At 43.7% G+C, this 23264-nt stretch overlaps 3 protein-coding genes across 5 annotated transcripts; 1 reads left to right on the top strand and 2 right to left on the bottom strand.

The window, feature by feature from the left end:
• On the bottom strand, positions 1 to 9271 carry usf3 (upstream transcription factor family member 3). Its single transcript, XM_086151182.1, has 7 exons — positions 9023 to 9271; positions 8557 to 8686; positions 8445 to 8476; positions 8274 to 8356; positions 7980 to 8076; positions 2928 to 7867; positions 1 to 2363 (listed from the first exon to the last, which is right to left on the bottom strand). The coding sequence occupies exons 2-7, from the start codon at positions 8598 to 8600 to the stop codon at positions 546 to 548; spliced, it is 7014 nt and encodes a 2337-aa protein (XP_086007308.1). The 5' UTR covers positions 8601 to 8686; positions 9023 to 9271; the 3' UTR covers positions 1 to 545.
• Positions 9272 to 10035: 764 nt separating this feature from the next.
• Positions 10036 to 13031, bottom strand: naa50 (N-alpha-acetyltransferase 50, NatE catalytic subunit). Of its 2 annotated transcripts, none has more exons than XM_086151180.1 (5): positions 12831 to 13031; positions 11744 to 11880; positions 11201 to 11320; positions 11023 to 11089; positions 10036 to 10901 (listed from the first exon to the last, which is right to left on the bottom strand). In XM_086151180.1, the coding sequence occupies exons 1-5, from the start codon at positions 12836 to 12838 to the stop codon at positions 10724 to 10726; spliced, it is 510 nt and encodes a 169-aa protein (XP_086007306.1). In that variant the 5' UTR covers positions 12839 to 13031; the 3' UTR covers positions 10036 to 10723. The 2 variants fall into 2 exon arrangements, with proteins under 2 accessions (XP_086007306.1, XP_086007307.1); XM_086151181.1 differs by having other exon boundaries at positions 11744 to 11877.
• Positions 12255 to 23123, top strand: atp6v1ab (ATPase H+ transporting V1 subunit Ab). 2 transcript variants are annotated; one of them, XM_086151176.1, is made up of 15 exons: positions 12255 to 12368; positions 16421 to 16518; positions 16848 to 16976; positions 18074 to 18288; positions 18364 to 18501; positions 18587 to 18738; positions 18875 to 19037; positions 19520 to 19628; positions 19773 to 19895; positions 20581 to 20695; positions 21072 to 21135; positions 21267 to 21470; positions 21643 to 21737; positions 21864 to 22035; positions 22438 to 23123. In XM_086151176.1, the coding sequence occupies exons 2-15, from the start codon at positions 16437 to 16439 to the stop codon at positions 22528 to 22530; spliced, it is 1854 nt and encodes a 617-aa protein (XP_086007302.1). In that variant the 5' UTR covers positions 12255 to 12368; positions 16421 to 16436; the 3' UTR covers positions 22531 to 23123. The 2 variants fall into 2 exon arrangements, with proteins under 2 accessions (XP_086007302.1, XP_086007301.1); XM_086151175.1 differs by lacking the exon at positions 12255 to 12368 and adding an exon at positions 13892 to 14049.
• The last annotated feature ends 141 nt before the right edge of the window (positions 23124 to 23264 follow it).

Genomic DNA, 23264 nt, shown 5'->3' with positions numbered 1-23264 from the left:
TCACCTTATAAACTTTATTTATCAATTCTCTATTTACAAATACATACATAATCTAACAATTTTGATATGAAACATTTGTATTTACAAAATAGTTGTTGGGAGGAAAAGAAAGATTTTGCACTGTACAACCTGATAAGTTAGTAAATTACATGGGTAGGTAACTGTGCAGAGTTTTCTTAACAGAATACAATAAATTCCAAGGGGAGACTCAACTCTGATTTTGTTTTACAATGATTCAGATTAACCAACATTTGACAGATGAGCAGACCAAAATTTCAAAGTTCCCTTAAAATCAATTTTAAGTATAACAAATTGCAATATTGACCTCATACTTATGCCAAGGGAATGAATAACATATTCCAATTTGGTGAACGCATAAACAATGAAAATCACCGGATTACATGGTGTCACCTCTATCTAGAATTGTTTATCAAGTGTGTCACCTACACTGTTAAACCGGTACCATCAAATGAAAAAAAAAACGAAGTAATCTCATCACTCCTCAACGGTCTACAGTGGCATTCACAAAACTCTGCAGCAATTTTTCACACAGCCGAGCTGCCGTCGTGTCCCAAGATGTGGCTAATGTTGTGAGCGGGGCGGTTGGGCTGTTTGCCAGAGTCGGCGGATGAGGTGTTGGAGAGAGACAGTAGGGGAGACATTGGCATGGCAGAGCCGTCGGTGGGCATACCTGTGGCGATCTCAGGAAAGAGTGAGGTGAGACTGAAGTTGGATATATGAGGCGTGATTCCAGATGAGTTTGCAATGGGCATTGGGGGCATATCAGGCAGCAAAGGGAAACTAGCCTGGGCAAAACCCACAGGGCGAGGGGGAGAAAGAATAGAGCCAAAACGGTTATTGAGGGGAGGGGCACTGCCCTTGTCGGCACTTGGGCTAGTAAACATTTGATTGGGGAAGTATTGGAGCGTGACATCGCTGGGAAGGCTGGGGTGAGCTGCTGGGGAATAGGAAGGATAGAAAGAAGGCAAAGTGTTCTGGGGTTCAACTGGCAAAAGAGAGGGCGTGCGTGAAGTGCTGGGCTGGCTCACTGGAGGAATGAATGTGGAGTTAGCATTGATAGGTGGCGGGGGATTCATTCCACCTTCGGGAATAAAAGGGAAGCCAAAGTTTTGTGTTAAATGTTGGTCTGGAACCAGGTTGTTGTCACTAGCAACCTGAGCACCATCTGCCATAAAGCGGACAATCGTACTGCGCCTCGCCTCCCCTCCAGACTGCGGCCTGCTCAGCAGCACTCCCCCTCCCGAGGGCAGTGGCAGGTGACCCTCTGGCTCAAAGGGATTACTCGGCCTTAGAGCTCCCGATCGAAGCCGGTCACCAGGTCTCAATTTGGTAGGCTGAGTATCTCGGGCAATGTGGCGAGAGTGCTGACTGACAGCAGTGGGTGGCCTTGAAGGTGCTGAGGAGCGGCCTGGCTCAGACGCGCTGTGCGGAGTCGGGGGTGGATGGGGGAGACCTGCTCTGACACCTGGGCCTCCGTGCATATTATTGTTTACCTGAGAAATATGTCCCTTATTGCCCTCACCCAGCCGCATAGCTGAAGCCTTCTGGGTCTGGGGTACACTTGGGCTCGATGCCTTGGCCTGTAGGTCTCCTGTGGAGCTGCCAGGCACACAACTGTACTCCATGCTGACTGGAGGACAACACTGCACTGCCCGCTGGTGGTTGCTCTGCTCAGGGAGGTGAGGGGAAAGAAGACTTTGCATGAAACTCTGATGACAACTGTCCTGCTCACGTAGCAGCGCAGGTCCAACCTGAACTCCCTGTGAACCCAGATGAACTCCGGTGTAGCCGCCACGGTTCCTGACGTCAGGAGGTCCCACACCCATTCTGAAACTGCCCTGCTGTTGCCCAGGGGGCCCCCTCTGGGTGGGAGGCACCGATTTGGGGGCCATTTCACTGCCACGAGATACCTGGGCATCGAAGCCGCTGAGCTGATGTGCTCCTGGTCCTCCACCCATATTCTTAAAAGGCGGACACTCCGAAACCCGTTGGACATCAGCGGAGCCAGTGTGGTCCGCTGGCAGCCTGTTCTGTGGGTTGTGTGCAATGTTTGCCTTTCCTCGAGATGTGTCAAGGTAACCCTGGAGGTCTGGCTGCTCCTGCGCAGCACTACGGCCAGGTTGGTGGTGAAGGCCCATACGCTGCTGCTGTTCACCGCTGGAGGAGGTTTTCCCTATGAGTGCCTCTGCAGAATAGTTGGAAACACGGTGGCTTTCCTGACGTGATGGCACGCAGGCCAGGTCTGATGACCGAGACACAGGATTGCTGGGGGGAGACAAGAGCTGATGCTCGATGGTCCTAGAGCTCATCATCCTCTGCATAGCATTGTGATCCTGACCAGGCTAGGGAGAGGAAAAATTGCCAAAAATGTAAATTCTATAATCATAAAAATTATCAGTCAAAAAAAATATCCATGATAAAAATTGGACCAATTGTGAGCAAATTTATACCAATTTTTAGATAATTATTTATCCTTCTCGTGGGGAAATTTGCTCTCTGCAATTAACCCATCATGGATGAACCATGAGCGGTAGCCTGCCGTCGACCAGTGCCAGGGGAGCAGTTAGGGATTCAGTATCTTGCTCAACAACAATACAACACACTAGGAGGAGCCAGGAATCGAATCGGGAATGTCGGTTCCAAAGACGATTGCTAAATAGATAAATAAAAGCAAGGAGCCTATCTTCAAAACACGGCAAACATTTCAGAGTATGTCTTGAATACTTTAACAGTAGCTCACCCCATGTTTTTATATTTCTTGTTTGATCATTTATATTGAATAGTTTTAGAAATACATACAGCTAAGTTTAGAAAGGAAGGAAAGAAAAGATCAACAATTGTGCATTAGAAAATAGAGGGCTTTGTTTTAAAGAGATGAGATAAATCATGTAATACTGTTCACAAACCTTAAGGTGTTCCTGCTGGGCCAGGTGGTTGTTGTGGTGCGCCCGGGGTCCAGCTGCCTGGGCTTCACAGCTCTTTTCCTGGTGTCTAAAGTGCTGCTGTTGCTGCTGGATTTGCTGCTGCAGATGCTGCTGGTGTCTGGTGTGGGAGTTTTGCTGTTGCTGTAACTGTTGCTGCTGCTGCTGTGTGTGGTGTTGATGCTGCGCTTGGGGCTGCTGCTGCTGAAGCGTCTGCTGTTGGTGCTGTTGAGGATGCGTCTGTTGGTGTTGTGTTGGCTGCTGATGCTGTTGTGATTGTTGATGCGTCTGCTGCGGATGTTGCTGGGGCTGCTGCTGCTGCTGTGTATGCTGTTGATGTTGGGTCTGTTGCTGATGCGAGTGCTGCTGAACACCAGGCTTTTCTAGGTGATGCTGCTTCTGTTGCATTCCAGCAGATGAACCAGTTTGGCTGCCTCTGACAAGTCCTCGTTTCTTATGCACATGCTGCTGCTCTTGCTGCTGATGAAGGGCCCTCTGGTGTATGGAGTGCCGCTGTGCAGAATCAGGTTGCGTTAAGTGGTGTTGTAAATGATACAAATGTCTTTGTTGGTCTTGCTGCTGCTGCTGCTGCTGCTGTTGTTTCATGTAAAGGTTCCCTCCCAGGTGCTGGCCAGGCTGGGCTGCAGTATGTTGTTGATGACCCTGGGGTGGATGAAGAGGCTGACTCTGCTGCTCAGGCGGTCCTTGTGGAGGGCAGTGGCCATCTGAGGGCCGAACTACTGGGCTCATGAAGGAGTTTGTGGAGAAAAGGGTGACTCCGCCTTCAGAGTTAATTCTTTTCATGGCTGAAGATGTGGGAGCATGCTGTCCCACCATCATCTGACTGTGGTCTGCTGCTTTCACATCCATATGACTGACACCTGTAGCTGATGGTGGACATGGTTTGGGACGCTTCCCAGTGTTAAGCATCACCTCCTCCTGGGCCTGCCGTTTGGAAATGATCTTTACTTGACGCTCAGCTTGAGCCCTCATTAACGCAGTCTTTATCGGGGTGTACTCTGTCACCTGAGCTGCGCCAGAGCAGGGTGAGAGAGCATTGTTGGAGGGCTGGGATATATGTGCTGAGGTTCCAACAGGTGATGGAACTGAACCGTGTTGGCCAGCCAGATTTGGAGAACCAGGATAGGGCTGCTGACTGGAGCTGGGCCTAATTAGGTTGTTGATACTCAGGCTAGCCACGCTGCCACTCTGGGATGAGCTTTGAGACTGGACCTGAGGAAGGGACTGTGACTGGGAGTATGAGATAAGATTAGATGAGCTTTGTGGGTGTCTGGTTCCTCTGGACCCACTAACAGACCCATCAACAACATGTCCTCTGACAGACACTTGGAATGCTGGTTTGGCTGTTATTGTGTCCATGGGTTTAGTCACTTTTGCCTGATGTCCAGTGGCGGTTCTTTCTTTACTGCTTGACACTGGTGAAGTTTTAGGGGTTTCCCACGTAGTTGTGGAGGGGCTTGTTGAAACAGCATTTTCCCCAGAGCAGCCCCCAGTCCTCCTCCCAGGGCTGTCCTGTTCTAACATGGCCAAAGCAAGCATCTCAGCCTGCTCTGTTGTGAATGTAAATGTTCCATATGAACCAGATGATGCACTGATGCTGTGCCCTTGAGGAAGCATAGATGCCACAGAAAAGCCTCTGCCTCCCCCCGCACCTGTAGACATGGGGGAATCTGCTTGTCTACTTGACACTATGGGGTGATCCATAGTTTGGTCATCTAAATCAGTGTACACCTCTTGAGATGGCACAAATTCTTTATTAGATGTGTCAGATGTAGTTGCCACTGAACCTTCCTTTTCTGCTGTTAATGTGCAATGTGTCTCTGTCTGACCTTCCCGGTTTCTTCCAGGGGGGCTTGGAGGTTTGATTTCTGCAGAATGGCAGACAGGGGATATTGTTGTGTTCATAACTGTCTGTTGCGTTAGAGCTCGACTGGGAACGGCCCTTTTCCGGTACTCTGAACTCGTTGGGGTTGTTACTGTATTGTGAACTGCTGAACCAGTTGGTGTAGAGGAAGGGAGTGTAGCCACTGTGGATACAGACTCCGAAGTAGTGCACTGGGGCTCCAGTTTGTTATAGCTTGGAGGATTTGGGGTATTTGATCCCTCAAGGTTGCATACTAAGGTTGGTTGAGGAGTCTGCACTGAAGATACTGGTGCAACGGCTGTGGTGCAGATGGGGGTCAGACATACCGTATAAACTGTTGTGGAAATGTTTCGAGTGTTAGTGGCACCCTCAGAGCTGACAACCGATCTGGTCTGTCTAGAAATAGCAGAAGTGGCAGTTGATTTAATTTGAGTCGCATTGGTTGATGTACTGGCAGCTGGTTGTTTAATCTCTGAAATTACAAGTTCGGTTCCAGAAGTACTGTTTCCTGACACTCCTGTTGGTTTACTTTCAATGGCAACAGCTGCACTATCGAATGGTTTGGCTGTTGTAGCACTCACAACTGTAAGTGCAGTTGCTGTAACACTAGTGTTGGCGTGACAGAATACATCATCATTTTGAGATACACTGACAGAGTTTCTGCTCTGTGGACAGGTTTGAGTGAGTACAGTGGGAGAACTAGATGTAGACAAAATCGTTTTTGATGTGCCTTGTGTATTAACAACTTTTCCTTCAATTTCACTGCAAATTGTTGCTGGGGCAGTTGAGGAATTCGCAGGTGGAATGTCTGTGACTTTTACAGAGGAGTACTGAGCTAGTGAAACATCTGTGTTTTGTCCAGCAGTAGTTGTAGCCTTAGCTGAGATAGGGACAGCAGCTAGCACCTGACTGAGGTCTTTTTTCTTTCCTGGTTTGGACTTTTTAGTGACTGATCGTTTTGAACTTGACATGGTGCGAAGCTTCTTGCCTGGGAGCTTTGGAGCATTCACCACTAGCCCTGATTTGACTGGGCTCAAACAAGGAACTTGTAATTGTTGTGCAGGCACAGCAACTGTGCTTCCAGTTGCAGGCACGGGGGGATTTTGCAGTTTCTGCTGAATTAACGAAGGAGAAGCAGAAGTTGGACCGCTGCTCTGGCCAGAGATACTGAGGGAAAGGCCCTGGGAGATACTCTGGTTGAGACTGCTGAGGGCCCCTAGACTGTTGAGGGCCACATTAGTTGTTGGTTCCTCAGTAGTGGTGGGCTGGACGAGCTGGAGGGTACTCTGGCCACCCTGTGAGGGGGATTTGTCGGAGGTCTTCATCGGCTGCAATGCAAATACCTGGCCATTCACAGTGATGGTCTGTGGGGTTGCTGGGACAGTCTGTGATGTCGATGTCTGGCTGACCTGCACAGTCTGGTTCATTTGAGGCTGAACAGGGCGGGGAAGAATATGGACAAGCTGCTTTCCCCCGACACTCTGTAAGGAAGTGGCAGTTGTCGCACAGCCGGTTGTGGGTATTTGAGTTGACACAGTAGGTATGGCTGTGGGTACTGCAGCAGGTACCATGCCAACTTGTGTATTCTGTGGAGCAGGTGCTGTCTGATTGGGTGCTTGGATTATTACAATATGCTGACAAGGTGTCTGATTGGTCACTTCTTCTCTCATTACTGATTGGGTAGGACAAGCGTTAGCCTGTTGAAGGATGACAACACTTGGGTTGTTGGTGTTCTGGGATGCAGTGACCCCTGAGGCAGTTGCTCCAGTTGGGTTGACCTGAAGCACCTGCATGGTCTGAAGGAGGGGCAGTACAGTAGCCTGTGGCTGAGGTACCAGGGCTGGCTGAGGAAGTGTCTGTTGCTGAGAAATGAGGGCCGTCGGGGTATGGGGAACCAGTGATGCTGGTTGCAGTACAGCAGACTGGGGTTGTGACACAATGGCAGGGTGAGCTACAACAGTGGGTTGTGGGACTATGGCTGACTGTGGAAGAACAGCACACTGAGGTTGGGGCGCTAGAACTGCCTGTGTCTGGTTCAGGATTGTGGGTCGTAGTTGGGATGGTCTCTGAAATGGCTGTGCTTGAATTTGGGCAGCAATCGGGGCCTGCTGTACAGGCACATGGGGCTGCATCTGAATTTGAACAGGCTGAAGAGATGGTTTGTTACTCACGGGGCCGGAGGTCGCAGTCACTTGTTGGACAGCCTGGAAGGTGCTGCTAACATCTTGGTTGGGAAGACTCTGGCAGACCGGTTGAACGGTGTTCCCTGCCATTTGCAGTGTCGTCCAGGTAGTCTGAGTACTGCCAGCTGCCCCTGACCTAAGCAAGGCTTGGCTGGTAGGGATTGCAGTGTAATTAACAGTCCTTAAGGTAGTGTCCTGTGTGACCCATGAACAAACCTCTGGTGTTCTGGGTGCAGTTACAGTCTGAGTAGACATAGTGAGGCTAGACACAGGTGGGGCAGAACTTTCAGTGGAGAGATGAGAGGCTGAAGTAGTTACTATATTAGTCTGGGCTGAGGCAGCAGGCTGAGGTTGCTGTGGCAGAGCTGTGTTTGCTGTAGGGAGCTGAAGAGTGATGTAAGACACAGAGGGTGGAAGAGAGGGAGCGGTAACTGGCTTCTCAATCACACACTGCTCCACCATGGCAAGGCCAGGCATTGACTGGTTGGGTCCGATGGCTGAACCAGGGTTAAGTGCAGGGTTGGAGGAATTAACCTGCAGCACAGCTCCATTAACTCTCAACCTAGCCGTGACCTCAGAGGATGACTGAAGAATTAATGTATCAGATGTCTGTTTTCCCGGGCTTGTTTCTTTTCCCGTCGGGCACACAACATTACCGTTAGAATAGACAATAATTCCTTTCGGGAGTTGATGCGTGGGAGTCACCTTTGCCACCTTGGCACTGCGCTGTTTTCCTTTCCAGTTCACAGTAGGATCTTCCAATATATTGATATCATGGGCTTTGAGGAGCTCCATGTAGTGAGAACTCTCCTTTCGTAAGTCCTCCAACTGTCGCCGCAACCGCCGGATCTCCTCGGCTGCATTGACACCAGGTACACAGAGAATAATCTCATAAAATTTGAACAGCTCAATGTACAACAGCAAAAACCACTGGGCTGATTAAAGGTTTAACTGGGGTTTTAACTTCACCTTGGACTTTATCTCCTCCTTCCAAAAGCATTGCGTCATTCTGTTTCTTCAGTTCAGTGATGTAGCGAAAAGCCTGGTCCAAAATCATGTTCTTACTCTAGCCAAAGAGACAGGTTGTATATTTGTAAAAATGTCTCAAAATGTTAATTATTAGATGCATTTAGGCCTTCATACATTAAATACACTCATCGGTTCATCCTGAATGCCAAGCCATTAAAGTAACCACCCAGACAGATACACACAGACAATTATGTTAATTGGGTAAAAGAAACCGTAACGGAAACTTTTATTTACCTGTTTGAGTGCCTGGGAACAGGGCAGAAGATTTCCTATACGGTTAATTCCAGCATTTATCTTCTCCTTTCTGTGTCTTTCAACTAAAGGAAAAAAATATAACCTTAATGTCTAATTTCAAGAGTCATCCAATAGCGAATCTGTTGTAGCTACTCAGCAAGATAATCTCACCTGCATTGTGGGACTCTTTATTTTTCTTTTTTCTGTAAAAGCAATTTGAAAAGATAACTTATTTCTCACTAGTTTTAATAAAAATCACATCAATAGCCAGCATAAAACTTACTTTGGTTTTCGACCAGGTGTCTGAGTTTCAGTCATCTCTGGCATCCTTTCCTGATAGTTGCCTGTATGATAAGGTCCCAGGCCAGTCACCACAATTACCAGCTGATCCTCAAATGTCTTTCGTGACCGTCCTGCAATTAATCATACCATATTTTTTTTAAAACATTAGCATATATGACCACAAATCAATGTTTGCATCTTTGTATTGCGGTTACGTTGTCAAAGCAAACATGATAGTCTACTCATTAAGCGACACTGGTCCTCAACAACAACTAGCTGATGAAAATGTAGCTAGCCTTACAGCTAACCTAAAGTAATCTGCGTGAGCATTACAGCCTCATTGTACGATAGTGAATAGATTACATTGAACGTGAAGGTGTTATCTATTCAATGCAATGACTAACACATCCACATACAGAGCCATTCCGTCACTTAACAAGGAGAAATGAAGCAATCCGAGCAATTACCTTCCCACCTAGCCTTCTCTTAGCTTGCTCGCCAAAAGCTAGCTTAGCTCCGTTACAATGCATGGTTTTAAGGGTCAGATGAGAGCCGATTTCCTTCGCTACTCTGCTGATTATAAGTTGAAAAAGTAGTTTAATTTCCACCTATCTCTAAACTCAACATTTAGGGATTGAGGACCTCTGCGAAAACTTAAACGCCTGGAGGCTAACGGTATGCTAGCAGATCATTCAACTCAACTCATCTCTCAAAACAATCTGAGTAGACCTAACCTCGTGTCGTCGGAGGAGGGTTTCCGGAAGCTAAAGACCAATAGCCTTCAGATGACAGACGTCTCAACCAATCAGCAAATCAGAATGGCTCGGCAAACATGGGTTCGCATCGAATACACCAAGTTACGTTGTACTTCATTTATCCAAAATGAGCGATCGTGAGCTTGTGGTAATTATTAAAGAAAATCCCTCAAAGAGACGAACATAACACGCATAGTGCAAATAGTAATTCCTTTATTTAGACGTTAAAAAGTCTTACAATATAGAGCTCCAGAAAAGATAAAATTCTTCAAAGAAATGAAAACATGCTTATACTACAGTAGAGAGGACACAAGTCTCCTTGCATGCATTGGAGTCAGAGCTTCCTCTGGGTAATACACTGTTCAAGACCATACCAAACGATCACTTGAGCCTCAAAAATCTAATAAAGATGTTTTATGTTACATCAGAACCTGACCTGGGCTAAGTTGGAGAAGACCAGTTCTGTGAGGCAGCTATGTAAGGTGTTAAAAGGTGAGATGTATCTAAACAATTTACTGCGCTTAGGACACATATTCTCACACACCTTTAACTTAACAAGTAAAACAATGCAATCCCAAGTTATTTGGCTTTCCCTTTTGATAAAACACATTCATTATTATAATTTGTCAGGTTGTTAATGTGTCTTAATGTTTCCATGCATAGCAGTAAACCCAGGAGAACCTCTGAACCATTTGCCATCTCATTGTAAAAATCAGAATAACAGAAACAGTTGAAGGTGTTTTAATTCCAAGGTTGGGGGAAAAAAAAAGGTTTTCAGCAAATTATGAGGGGTGACCAAGCCTCCCCACCACCTTAAAACTGATCAAAAAGCCTTTTCCCAGGGGGTACTTGTCTGCTATTCTCCACCTGGGCATGACACATCCCATAAATCCCAGGGTTTAAGCAACAAGGCAATGGAGTTGTCTGTTAAACAAGACAACTTAATTTGTACACAGCATTGCTTGAACCATGTCTTTCAGAGATAATCTTTAAAATATCTTCAACACTTCAAACCAACAGTTTTCTTTTGATCAAACGTGTAGATACATCCCCATTAGCTATACAACTTCATAAAACATCTCAGCAGCAATGAAGGATATGAACACACACCACTGCCTAGCCCCTCTGCCAAATCCAAAACTATCTGTGGCTGGCAACAGTGTCAATTGAACCCTTTTGGAAACTTTTCTTTTAATTTTCAATTGTCTATTTCTGGAAAAGGGGAACAATAAAATATGCAAAATCAAAAAGTGAGCCATTTCCAAAATAAATGCAGCAATTTTGTACTTTAAATTTGTTTTCTCTTTTAGCGTCCTTTGAAGAAAGAGTTGAACATGTTGACCCTGGGGCATTTGTCACAGTTCTGTTTCTGTGGAGCTGGGCACATCTGTACTCTTTCCAAAAGCTGTGCCTCTACTCTGTCTTTTGAAGCTCTCTGGTGGGGGGTGCACATGGGCTGCGCAGACTCTTCTGCAACACATGGGCATCTGCAGGCTCTATCCTCTTGTAGTAATTCTTTTTTGTTTCGATGATCTCAAAACCAAACTTCTGGTAAAAGTCGATGGCTGACTCATTGCTGATCTGCACATGACTATTAAGGTGAAAACAGAACACAAGTTAATGTTGGTAAGGTGCTCATCTTTTATCTAAGTGCCAAAAGAAAGAAAAAATAAACTTAAATCCATGACAGTCTTCTGTATTCAAACACTTACAGGTAAATGTTGTCAAAGGTGCCATCCTTTTCACAGATGTTTAGCACATGATTCAGCATCTTTGTACCTTGAGGAAGCAATGATAAACTAATGTTGGCAGGAAAACAAACAGCTAAAGATCTTTATCATGGGCAATATGACATGGTGCATCTATAGCAGATTGTGATTATTTTCTTACCAATTCCAAGTCTACGGTATGGTGCTAAACAGCCAAGTGTCATGATGTACAGCCTCTTCTGGTTCTGAGAGTGGTCCACCCTGCAGCACACAGCTCCAACTGCAATGTCATTGAAGTATGCTGTGAGACAAAAAAAGAAATGATCAATCAATCAATCATACAGTGCCACTTGATTATTATAGCTTAATGACACAAAAGTTCCAATTAAATAGCATCTTGAAGAGAAGAATTTCACAGTGCTTTTACTGTCTATATGAGAGGTCAACTGGAATTGGCAATCAGATTGTACTTCACCAGCTGCTACTATTAACTTTACTATGATTCCTACCGTAAAGTGCTGTGTTAAATATGATGCTTTCAACTATTTGTTTGGAAATCAAATAGAAAAAAAATAGTTTAAATTAGCATGGTTCCCCTGACTGATGGTCTTTATCTGATTATTTTTGTGTCCTTGTTTAGTGTAAAAGAATGTTTAACATCAGTTAATTTTAAATAGTTTATTCAAAGTTATATGCAATGAATATCATGAGTGGCACTTCTTACCTAGCTTTGCAAGCTCTCCAACTTCCAGCACATCTTTGTAAAACTTGTCATTATAACTGACAGGGAAGATGACCTGGTTCAGGCGTTTTAACTGCTTAATGTTGTGGGGCGTAACATCCCCCAGCTCGATCCGGCTACTGGAACAAGAGCAAAACGGTCAAATAGCTGACACCAGATACAAGACAGCACTCAGGACAAAAGTGGATGTCAAATTGACAGTGCAGAAATGAGCAGATAAGCAAGCTGGATACTTTTTCTAAATTAGCCATCCTTATATTGTTTCAATTTCGCTAAAATACTAAATAGCAATACCCATGATGTATGTATCCTACACATACAGTTATTATTCTTTATTATCTAGGGGGCCCAAAATAACAACATTCCAGTTTGCCTATTTGAGGTGATCACGCTGGTATTTATAGAACTACACATCCAAAAACAGCTGTTGACAGTCACGTGTCGTTCGGTATGATGTAATTACAAGCATCCGTTCAACGTCACTTATTAAGTTTGGGAAACAGAAACTTTGGAAATTACGTGTTAATGGATCCCAAGTTCGACTAGGAACTGACGAGTCTGGTTACACGCACAGATCGGGTGACAGTAGGCAAGCTGGCACTCACAGGTAACTCTAAGTCAGCTAAGTGTCGTGCACAGAGTTGTTCAGAATTGACTGACTTGGATAAGCTCATCAGCAACTTGACTTGCTAAGTAACTTTGCGGGAGCTGAAGTTCACCTGGGTTGATCCAGGTATTGATGGATCACACAGAAATGATCAGAGGTCATAGTCTGCATATTTAGCTCAAGTTAGCTTTTACTGACTCAGCCTCCAGCGGTAAGTGAGCTAGTTAGCAACACGGGGCGGTATTCCGCACAAAGCTATACGCAGCTAATGCTGACGAGGGAATCTAAGACAAATGTGTTTCAGAAACGGTGCTGTCTAGGTCTTGCACTAGAATAAAAAAATAGCTTAGCAAGCTAGCTAGCCTCGTCGTCTCCTCCCCGTCTCCCCTTGTAGAAAAAGCAGACGTGAAAAACTTTACTCGTGTTAAGCTGCTTATTCGTGACCCAAAAGCTCACACTCACCCTTTCATTGTAAACAGATATTATCCCTTAATTTCGAAAATGCTCAATTATGGAGTTGTGGTGGGTAAAAAATAAGGAATTTTGACAGAGTTAGGGTCGGGGATGTCTCCCGTTTTACCCTCCACATGTAGCTAGTTACGATGATTGCTACTAGCTTAGCCGCCGCCGCACTCGTTCCACGACTGTGAGGAGATTGTCAACCCTGACCCCCGCATGCGCACAAGCCTTACTATGTACTTTGGGCTTTTGATTACCTGAATGTTGTTTCTCGGGTATCCGCCGTCTCGACACGACCCAGCTGAATCCATTCATAATGAATATAATGGCATCATTCAATCACCATGGTGTTATTAATTCGAAATAGTATGACGGAACTACATTACAACTGCGACATTAATAAGTGAGTCGATGTATGAAGCCTTCAAGATTGCCCTGAAAGGTCAAGATCAGGGTACAATTTTTTAACGTAGGAGCTTGATAAGACCCCATCTATTTTTGTCAAGTGCGAATTCTGGAAATAAAGGCAGATTTATTAAATATTTCGGAATATATCAGCGACAACAGAATAATTTAAACATAGATATATCCGACAAACACAATCTGAATGCGCGCTAATACAAGATAGAGCACAAACGTTAGATGTAATAATAGATACAATTCCTGAAAAGTTGTTTGTTTATAATTTGTATAAAAAAATCGGGGGAAAAAATCACTCCATCTTGGCTCAGGGTCTGCTCCAAAGATGTTGAACACTGGCGACTACCAACGATGATGAGCGCAGATGACGGTAGCGCGCTAAAATAAAGAGATGATCTATCTGTGCGATAAGTCTTATTCGACTGTAAAAATGTGCTTGTATATGAATGAGTTGAGAAAAGAAATCAAGATAGTGAGGCGTTCGTCCCAATAACACATTTTTAAATACAATTACAGGAAGTCAAAAGAAGAAGCTCCGTGCAGACGAGCAATGGGTTAGTAAGAATGAATGTTTAGTTTGCGCCGGGCGGGCTCTGTAGTCGAAGACTAGTGAAGCATCTTCTCTTTAACATCTTCGCCGTTTTGCCGGGGCGGATCCAAAATGGCGCCGGTTGCATTGGTTGAGCAGTTAAACCGAACGGCGAGTGAATGAAGTCAGCTGATCTCGGTCCGCTGTCACGCATCGCAGCTCGCATCTTTTCTCCTAAAGGAAGACGGTAAATCAACACTCCTCTAACAAACGGTGAGTGATACGTTTCTTTCTTTGATAAGCGTAGCAACCATATTATAACGAGAACAGCGGTGTGGAACAACATTAATTTATTTCACCCGCTGCACCAAAACGCAAGAGACAGCGTTTCCACTATCGGGCCGTAAGACCTTTCCGATTGACGCTTTCGTTTCTCAGACTAACCTACGGCGATTATCTGAGGCGGTCCACGGGTAATGTCAAATACAAGAGATCCGTCAGGACTGTTTTTGATGGGTTTACTGCATTTCGGGAATCACCCTCTCTCCCCCCCATCGCGGTGTTAGCTAGCTAAGACACTGCTTCGTGGATAGCCGTCAAACAGTATTTCTCGCATTGTGATTCATTTTCGTGACAGCCGTCGGGACAACCGTTTTCATTCTGTAATAATAATAATTATAAAAATTCATAATAGCTGGTTGGAGGTTGTTGTCTTTGCGCAGAAGGTTAAACACTGGCCCAGGCTCTTGCTGATGTGAGATAAGCTAACCTTAGCTCTTGAGTGAGTCCGCAATTAACATGAGCCTGTCAGGATATTTTGTCCTGTCACCACACACATGTAACATTTCACTGTCGGTGGCCTGATCTGACATTCTCTTCTTTTTTTTTAACCAACGCAGTGCTGAAGCTAAAATGTCCCCGCACTGAGCACAGATCGTTACAATCCCTCTCAAATCTCTGATGATAGGATGTGCTTTCACTCTGTACCCCGTTGACAATGTATGATGCCCCTTCTTTGACGTCAAGTGTCAACATTTGTTGACAAGACCAGGCCATTTTTCCTGTTTTTTCCATTGACCTTTCAGAATACAACAGTTAAGGTCAGCGTTAGGATAATGTGTGGAAAAAACATTTATAGTGAGCCTCATGCACATTTATTGTGGACGATCGCAAGACAGTGTTTCCACACATACACATAATTTGTACTTCCCACTTTTGCGCCATGCTGATTTTCCACTTCCTCAAAAGTGTCCTGTAAAGCCCGATTTTCTGTCATGTGCCAGGATCATATGATCAAGTGTTCCGTCTGCTCTTTCTTGGTGCTTAACCTCACCAAGTAGAAGGTAGTAACATATTTTAAATACCAATTGCATGGTTATTTCATGATTTTAGATTGGCATAAGTTTGGTCAATCTGTTGTTTCCCACAAAATCTTTTTTTTTTTTTTTTTTGCTTCAAGATGTTTCAACAGGATTAATATGAACATTTGATCTGAAATAACCTGATCTGTATATAAGACCACTGAATTTTCCTGTAAGTTCTTTTTTTTCCTCTTTTACGTTTTTTTATGGCTTGTAATATTATCCTCAAGTTTGTTGAGTGTTAAATCTTGAAAACTGGAATAACTAGAAAAGGATTCCCTGTCTTTTTCATTGTATGATCAGCCTTTGGGTTGACGTAGACGTGCAGAGCACATTGTAAGCACTCACATTCACCCCTTTTCTGTTTTGTGTTATTTTATTAAATGTGATTTCAAATGAAGTCTTCCTTTTGAATATATAATTGTCGTTTTTCTGCTTATTACCAGTCAAAACAAGGTAAATCTCCTCATGTTCTGTGACACGCTAAGATCTGATAGATATATATATATTAATTTGCAAATCTTGCATTGTCCTGTTGATGGAGCTAATTTATCCCTGCACAGACGGGTAGAAGAAACCGAGGGCAAATAGGAAGATCTGAGAACCACTGAGAAGGACAGAAAAGGGCATGCATACAGTGCACGGGTGATAAGATAGGCTGGAGCATTGTGTGATCTGAGCTTCATACAATGCTGGAGATAAAACTGCTCCACACATTACTGGAATGTCAGTCATTGGATGTTCACTCATCATGATAGATGATGGCTTTTGTAAATCCTGCTTTTCAGCTGAATCCTGCACTATAGCATGTGAAGTAACTAGTGGTGCAAATAGCAAGAAATCACTGAAGAAAATCTTTAGGGTTTCACATAGGCCCTTCATGAATTTTTAAATCACATACGTAGTTTGTTGGATTCCCTTTTCATTTTGTCCCAATGCCTTAGTCTGATTGCAGAGCACAACGGGGCCAGAGGACTACGTGTGTGTGTGTGTGGGGGGGGGGGGGGGCAACTTCCTTACTGCTGTGTAAATTTTGTATAGTTATCTAAGCCTGGTCATATCACAGGAATGGCTATTTTTTCCTTAATTCAATTTGGCAATTGAAAAAAGTTTGATGGACAAATCCTTATTGGATCACTTCGTTTTCCATTTTTTGTGCTTGGTCAGGGCTCCCCGAGGTTTCTGACATGGTGGTTTTGGTTTTTGGCCTCATAGCCTTTTGTTGTTGTTGTGTCTAATTATAGTTTTTTCTATCGCTGAAGATTGCTTTCTCTCATTCTCAGACCAATAACTGCCAAGATGGACACATCCAAGCTGCCCAAAATCAGGGATGAAGAACGGGAGAGCCAGTTTGGATATGTTCACGGAGTCTCTGGACCAGGTGACCGCCACACACAAATACTGAAATGATATTTCATCACTCCAACATAATGCATTTTTTAAAAACAAAACAAAACATAATGAACTCCACCAACCTTAACTAGTCATATGGGGAATGAAGGAAGAAAAGCTATATACATAAGCTGAAGTCCTGTTGCTATGTCTTCATTCTGTTATTTTCTGTTCTAGTTTAGGCTTTCACATTTGCATCTTTAAACAAAGATCTTTTATTTGGATATCATTGAGGGTAGAAATGCTACTTAGGGGATATGTTTGATCAATACACAGACTGATCGCCTGTCTGAATTGTTTATGTTTTACTTTCCCTAGTGGTGACGGCGACAGCTATGGCAGGAGCAGCCATGTACGAGCTGGTCCGTGTCGGCCACAGCGAACTTGTGGGAGAAATCATTAGGTTAGAGGGCGACATGGCTACCATCCAGGTCTACGAGGAGACGTGTATCCTTGATTGTCCATGTGTCGTCTTCTATACGCCTACTGTTAAGCTAATGGTCCTTTTTTTAATAATAATAATAATAATAATACATGGGATTTTTATAGCGCTTTTCATGACACTCAAAGACGCTTCACAAGTAAAAAAAAAAAAAAAAAAAAAAGGCAGAATCCTTTGGCCACAAAGTAGCAGAGACTCGTAAAAATGAAGTGACAAAGGCATTGAAGAGGATGAAGAGTGGAAAGCCAGTTGGTCCTGATGATATACCTGTGGAGGTGTGGGAAGTGTCTAGGTGAGGCAGCGGTAGAGTTTCTGACTAGATTATTCAACAGGATCTTAGAGAGTGAGAAGATTCCCGAAGAATGGAGATGAAGTGTGATGGTGTACTTTTTTTTTTGTTAGAATAAGGGGAATGTGCAGAATTGCGGCAACTATAGAGGGATAAATTTGATGAGCCAAAGCGTAGTGGAAACGAGACTGAGAGCAGAAGTCAGCATTTGTGAACAACAGTATGGCTTCATGTCTAGAAAGAGTACTACAGATGCAGTATTTGCTTTGAGAATGCTAATAGAGAAGTACAAAGAAGGCCAGAGGGAGCTGCATTGTGTTTTTGTAGACTTAGAAAAAGCATATGACGGGGTGCCGAGAGAGGAGCTCTGGTATTGTATGAGGAAGTCTTGAGTGGCAGAGAAGTATTTTAAACTGGTGCAGGACATGTATGCGAGCTGTGAGAGAGTGCGGTGTGATGTAGGAGTAACAGAAAAGTTCAAGGTTGAGGTGGGACTCCATCAGGGATCAGCTCTGAGCCCCTTCTTGTTTGCAATGGTTATAGACAGGCTGACAGATGAGGGTCGACAGGAATCTCCATGGACCATGATGTTTACAGATGACAATGTGATCTGTAATGTGAGCAGAGAACATGTTGAGGAAAACCTACAGAGGCGGAGGTATGTGCTGGAAAGGAGAGGAATGAAAGTTAGTCGCAGCAAGACAGCATGTATTTGTGTGTGAATGCGCACGTAATTTAAAGTGGACAGCAAAAGTCTATTTCAAGAACGGCCGGAGGGTTGTTAAAATCAGGTTTTCCTTAGCCAGAGCATAGCTGGTGTGTCCGTGGGAGACCCTGTGTTGCGAACAGGGAAACCGCTCTCTGTAGAGTTGGGACCAGGAATTATGGGGTCCATCTTTGATGGTATCCAGCGGCCCTTAAAGGACATCAATGACATCACGCAGAGTATATACATCCCAAGAGGTGTAAACATCGGATCCCTCAACCGAGATCTCAAATGGGAATTTTCTCCCAGCAAAAGCCTGCGGGTGGGTGTTCGTACAAATATACCCTTGCCAAATTTTGAATTTTTTTTCGTGACTCTTTTGCTCTCTCACAATCAGGTTGGCAGTCACATCACTGGAGGAGACATCTATGGGCTTGTGTATGAGAACTCTCTCATCCGGCACAAGATCATGCTTCCTCCAAAAAACAGGGGCACGGTAACATACGTGGCCCCCCCTGGAAACTACGACATATCTGTGGGTTGAACACACTCTCCTCAGCGATGGTGCTATGCGACCGTCAGTGGGTTCAGGGTGTTTATGCCATTTGTTTCCGTTGCAGGATGTAGTGATGGAGCTGGAGTTTGAGGGAGTGAAGGAAAAGTTTACTATGGTGCAAGTGTGGCCTGTTAGACAAGTGAGACCTGTCACAGAGAAGCTGCCAGCCAATCACCCACTGCTGACTGGACAACGAGTGCTGGATGCTCTTTTCCCGTGAGCCTCTCCACCTCCTAACTTTTTAAAATCTTTTCCGCAAGCAATTTTTTAAAATGTGACATACTTATTAAATATTCTGCAAAATTAAATACACTTTGATTAATACCTATTTTGCTGTCATGGTTCATTGCAGGTGTGTTCAGGGGGGAACCACAGCCATCCCAGGAGCCTTCGGCTGTGGCAAGACTGTCATCTCCCAGTCACTGTCCAAGTATTCCAACAGTGACGTTATCATCTATGTCGGCTGCGGGGAGCGCGGTAATGAGATGTCAGAAGTATTGCGAGACTTTCCCGAGGTGGGTAATGATATTTGTGCTCTAGGACATTTCAAGTGTTCTTAGGTGTATTCACTGTATACAAGATACTGTAAAGTCCCAATCTAATCTGTCTAGATTTAATTTAGCAATTAAACAGCGATTATATGATATTGTACTGTAATTGTGATAAATAACCAACTTCCAAATCATTCACATAATGAGATGAAGAATTATCGTATTCACAGTCTCCTCAGCAATTTAAAATGTGGAGAGAAAACCAAGAGTTATGACAATAAAAGACTATAACATTTTAATTTATTTACCAGTCCATCTTAATCAGACATGTTACTTGTTTTGATAATCACAATTACTACCAGGCAGGATTTATTAATGTTCTGGAAAGAAGACATAAGGCCTCAAACCAAACCTCTCAAGATGAACTACAATCCAGCTGTGTAAAAAGACTGTCAAACTGTAACTTCCTTGGGTCGGGGAGGCTGACTCTATTGTTCGTCCAACAGCTGACCATGGAGGTGGATGGAAAGACAGAGAGCATAATGAAGAGAACAGCCCTGGTGGCCAACACTTCCAACATGCCTGTTGCTGCCAGAGAGGCCTCCATCTACACAGGTATCTGGAATAGGCTCAGGCTGATATGAAAACACTCAATCCGTATTGAAGTATTTAAAGCACCTGGTTGAATAAATAACTCTGAACATGTTAAACAAAGATCAACATTATATAATGGATAACTAACTAAGTTTGTTTTGCCAGGAATAACGCTGTCTGAATACTTCAGGGACATGGGATACAATGTGAGCATGATGGCTGACTCTACCTCCCGTTGGGCCGAGGCGCTCAGGGAGATCTCTGGCCGTCTGGCTGAGATGCCTGCTGGTACGTTTGCACACTCTTGGAGATGATCATGGGAGCTAAAGAGAGATCATAACTCTCTATACTGGTTGGGAGTCACAAAGAGAAGTGTTATAAATTCTATTTGAAATCAGCATTTTCAAGTTTCAGCATTTCTAGTTTCAAAATATGAGCGAATTTGAATTTAAAACTGGTATTTTTTAACACCACCTCGCTCAACCTTGTTTACATATGATTGATGAGGTAACATACCAGTTTCCAAAGAAAGGTCTTTTACTTCGACATGGTTTCAAAAATAAACATCTAACAAAACAGGTAAAACGTACTTTGGCTGTTTGGTGGAAAAGGGTCAGCCACTATTCCAGCATTAAAGTAAAAAGCCTTGGATTAGGATGTCCATTTTTTTATTCAAATACTTTGAACTAATTTGTACATTTGAAAGTCCAAGTTACTTCGATTAAACGATCGTGTGGACAATATTTGAGCTTGAAATGAAAAGGTCATCTACTGCTCTATTTCACTGATGTCAAAACCTCCAGCATATCAATTAAATTAATGTTATCTATAACACCCACCACTAGGTGGAGCCACTGCCTTTACTACTAAAAGGATCCTGCACTTTGGGCATTGTTAAATCCTCTGACTTCAAACATGTCTGTCTAATCCACGTGCACGGTAAACAAAATCTGCCCCACGCGTGCGTTCGCAGACAGCGGTTATCCGGCGTACTTGGGGGCCCGCCTGGCCTCCTTCTATGAGCGTGCAGGAAGAGTGAAGTGTCTGGGCAACCCTGAGAGGGAGGGCAGTGTCAGCATCGTCGGAGCGTGAGTACAGAGGGAGAGGGCCAACATTTAATTCACGTCTTTTGTGGAAGAAGTTTTCCAAAGCAGAGTCAGGCTCCCACACTTCCAAGTTAGAATACAGCCTAACAATACATTTGCTTTTTGTATATTGAGAGTTTTAACTGCTTGCTCATGGCCACTGTATTTAATTAAAAAAAAACATTCTACAGTGCTCTTTGTGTGATGACCTATTTGTCTTAAGTTTTCATAAACTGATTCTACAAATTTGGACAATGCAACTAGATAATGACAGGCAAAAAAATTACAAACAAGAGTTATTATTTCCTGGCATGTGCCTGGAGTAATTCAGCTAAAGCTGAATTCTGCAGGTTGAAATGAATATGTTGTGCCCCTGCAGTGTATCACCTCCTGGTGGTGACTTCTCTGACCCTGTTACTTCAGCCACACTTGGTATTGTTCAGGTAAGTAATCAATGCCAAATCTTAGTCTTCTGTTTAAGTTTATCATCTTAGTTGATTAGAGCTAGCTCTCTCTACTCTGGTTTATCGCTGTCGTTTTTTTTTTTTTTGTTTGTTTTGTTTTTTTTCCTCAGGTGTTCTGGGGTCTGGATAAGAAATTGGCTCAAAGGAAACACTTTCCCTCAGTGAACTGGCTCATCAGTTACAGCAAGTACACTCGGGCCCTGGATGAATACTATGATAAGCACTTCCCTGAGTTTGTACCGCTGCGCACAAAGGCCAAGGAAATTCTGCAGGAGGAGGAGGACCTTGCTGAGATCGTGCAGCTTGTTGGAAAGGTAATTTAACATAAATGGCAAAAGGTGACGGCATCCTATATGGGGGGGGGGGGGGGGTTCAAATTGTATGAACTTCAGAGAGTAATTCCCTTTTCAACTTCGATTGCACGTCTGTTACTTCTTTCATATCTGAAGATTTATAATGTTGCATTCTGGTTGCTCTTTCAAACAGGCATCACTGGCAGAAACTGACAAAATCACCCTAGAAGTTGCTAAACTGATCAAAGATGACTTCCTGCAGCAGAATGGCTATACTCCTTATGACAGGTGAAACTGGCAACTCTTGCCAATTTTTTAAGTAAATCGTAATACATTTAAATTTTATATCATTCGATTTGGGTATATGTCAACAGAATATAACTGTTTTTTTTTTTTGGTGGGGGTGCTTTCTAGGTTCTGCCCGTTCTATAAGACGGTGGGAGTTCTCTCCAACATGATCGCTTTCTACGACATGGCCCGGCACGCGGTGGAGACCACAGCTCAGAGTGACAACAAGATCACATGGGCCATGATCAGGGAGCATATGGGAGAAATACTCTACAGGATCAGTTCCATGAAGTTCAAGGTGTGCAATCATTTGATATTTATTTAAGCGTATTGGTATTGTCTTGTATAGTTGTCCCCTGTATCAGTCTAGAGGAATAATCTACCATTTATACATTTTAGTTGCTTGTAGGATTTGTGCAATAATTATTTTGTTGTGTTTGATTTGTTGATAGCTGGAAAAATATAAATATTAACTCTTATTTCAGATTGTCAGCTCTCTCAATGCCATCCAATTTACTCTGTAGTAACAAATAGCCTAAACATTTTAAACTTTTAGGAATAATTTTAAACCCTTATGTGTTTGAAGCATTCATCTGTCACAAATTACGTAATATTTGGCATATCATTAACTATGTTCCATTCATAATCCTGCACGGTGTGTATTCACGCTGACACTTATCCTCTTTCTGTGTCACCGTAGGATCCAGTGAAAGACGGCGAACCCAAGATCAAGGCTGAGTACGCGCAGCTGCTGGAAGACATGCAGAACGCCTTCCGCACATTGGAGGAATAAACTCCACACCTCCTTCTTCCCAGTTTTCCCCTTTCCGACCCCTCTACTGCAGAGTCACATTCCACCACCCCATGTTCCTGACATTGTGCTTCCCCGTGCTCCTCTGTGAGTGAGTGAATGAGTATGTATGTGCAAATTCATTTGGAGGGAAAAGAGAAAGATGTACTGTATTCATTCTTATTCTCTGCCTCATAAAGGCATACTCTGGATCCTCTGTGTGTGTTTGTGTGCGCGTGTTTGTGTGCGCGAATGGGATCTCTTCATCCCTTATTCCTTTCTCTGTTTACATCATTGTCTGTGGCTGCGTGGTTTGTTTCCGATAAACGTCGTTCGGTCTATGTATTGTAATTCACAGATCACCTGTACAGAAGAGTATTGAATATACATTTATTAAGATCAGTCTATTTATTGCCGGCATTTTTGAAGTAAATGCTTTGTTGTTCTTTGTGTTTTTATGATTGTGTTTTGATGCTTTGCCGTGTTGTGCAACTTTGCTGTGTGAATGTGTACGAACTGGACTTGGCTGAACGCCGCTGTCCAATCCTGTCATCATATTACTCCCAAAGAATTAAAACGTGTCGGTGGGGAATGCACATGCGTGTCCGTTTGAGTCGATTGTTTCTAATTTGCCTGCCTCTGTATCACGTTTCCTTTAAACATCAAAAGTAAGAAAAGTTATGGCATATGAAAAATGTTAATTTTTAAGTGGTACAGGAAATTAACAAATCCAGGGA

This window comes from Fistularia commersonii, chromosome 8 (assembly GCF_037954325.1).
Source record: "Fistularia commersonii isolate RoL2024-O1a breed Wild chromosome 8, RoL_Fcom_v1.0, whole genome shotgun sequence".
Classification (NCBI taxonomy): domain Eukaryota; kingdom Metazoa; phylum Chordata; class Actinopteri; order Syngnathiformes; family Fistulariidae; genus Fistularia; species Fistularia commersonii.
The sequence above is the reverse complement of the archived record's forward strand: the minus strand, read 5'-3'. Positions and strand labels throughout refer to the sequence as shown.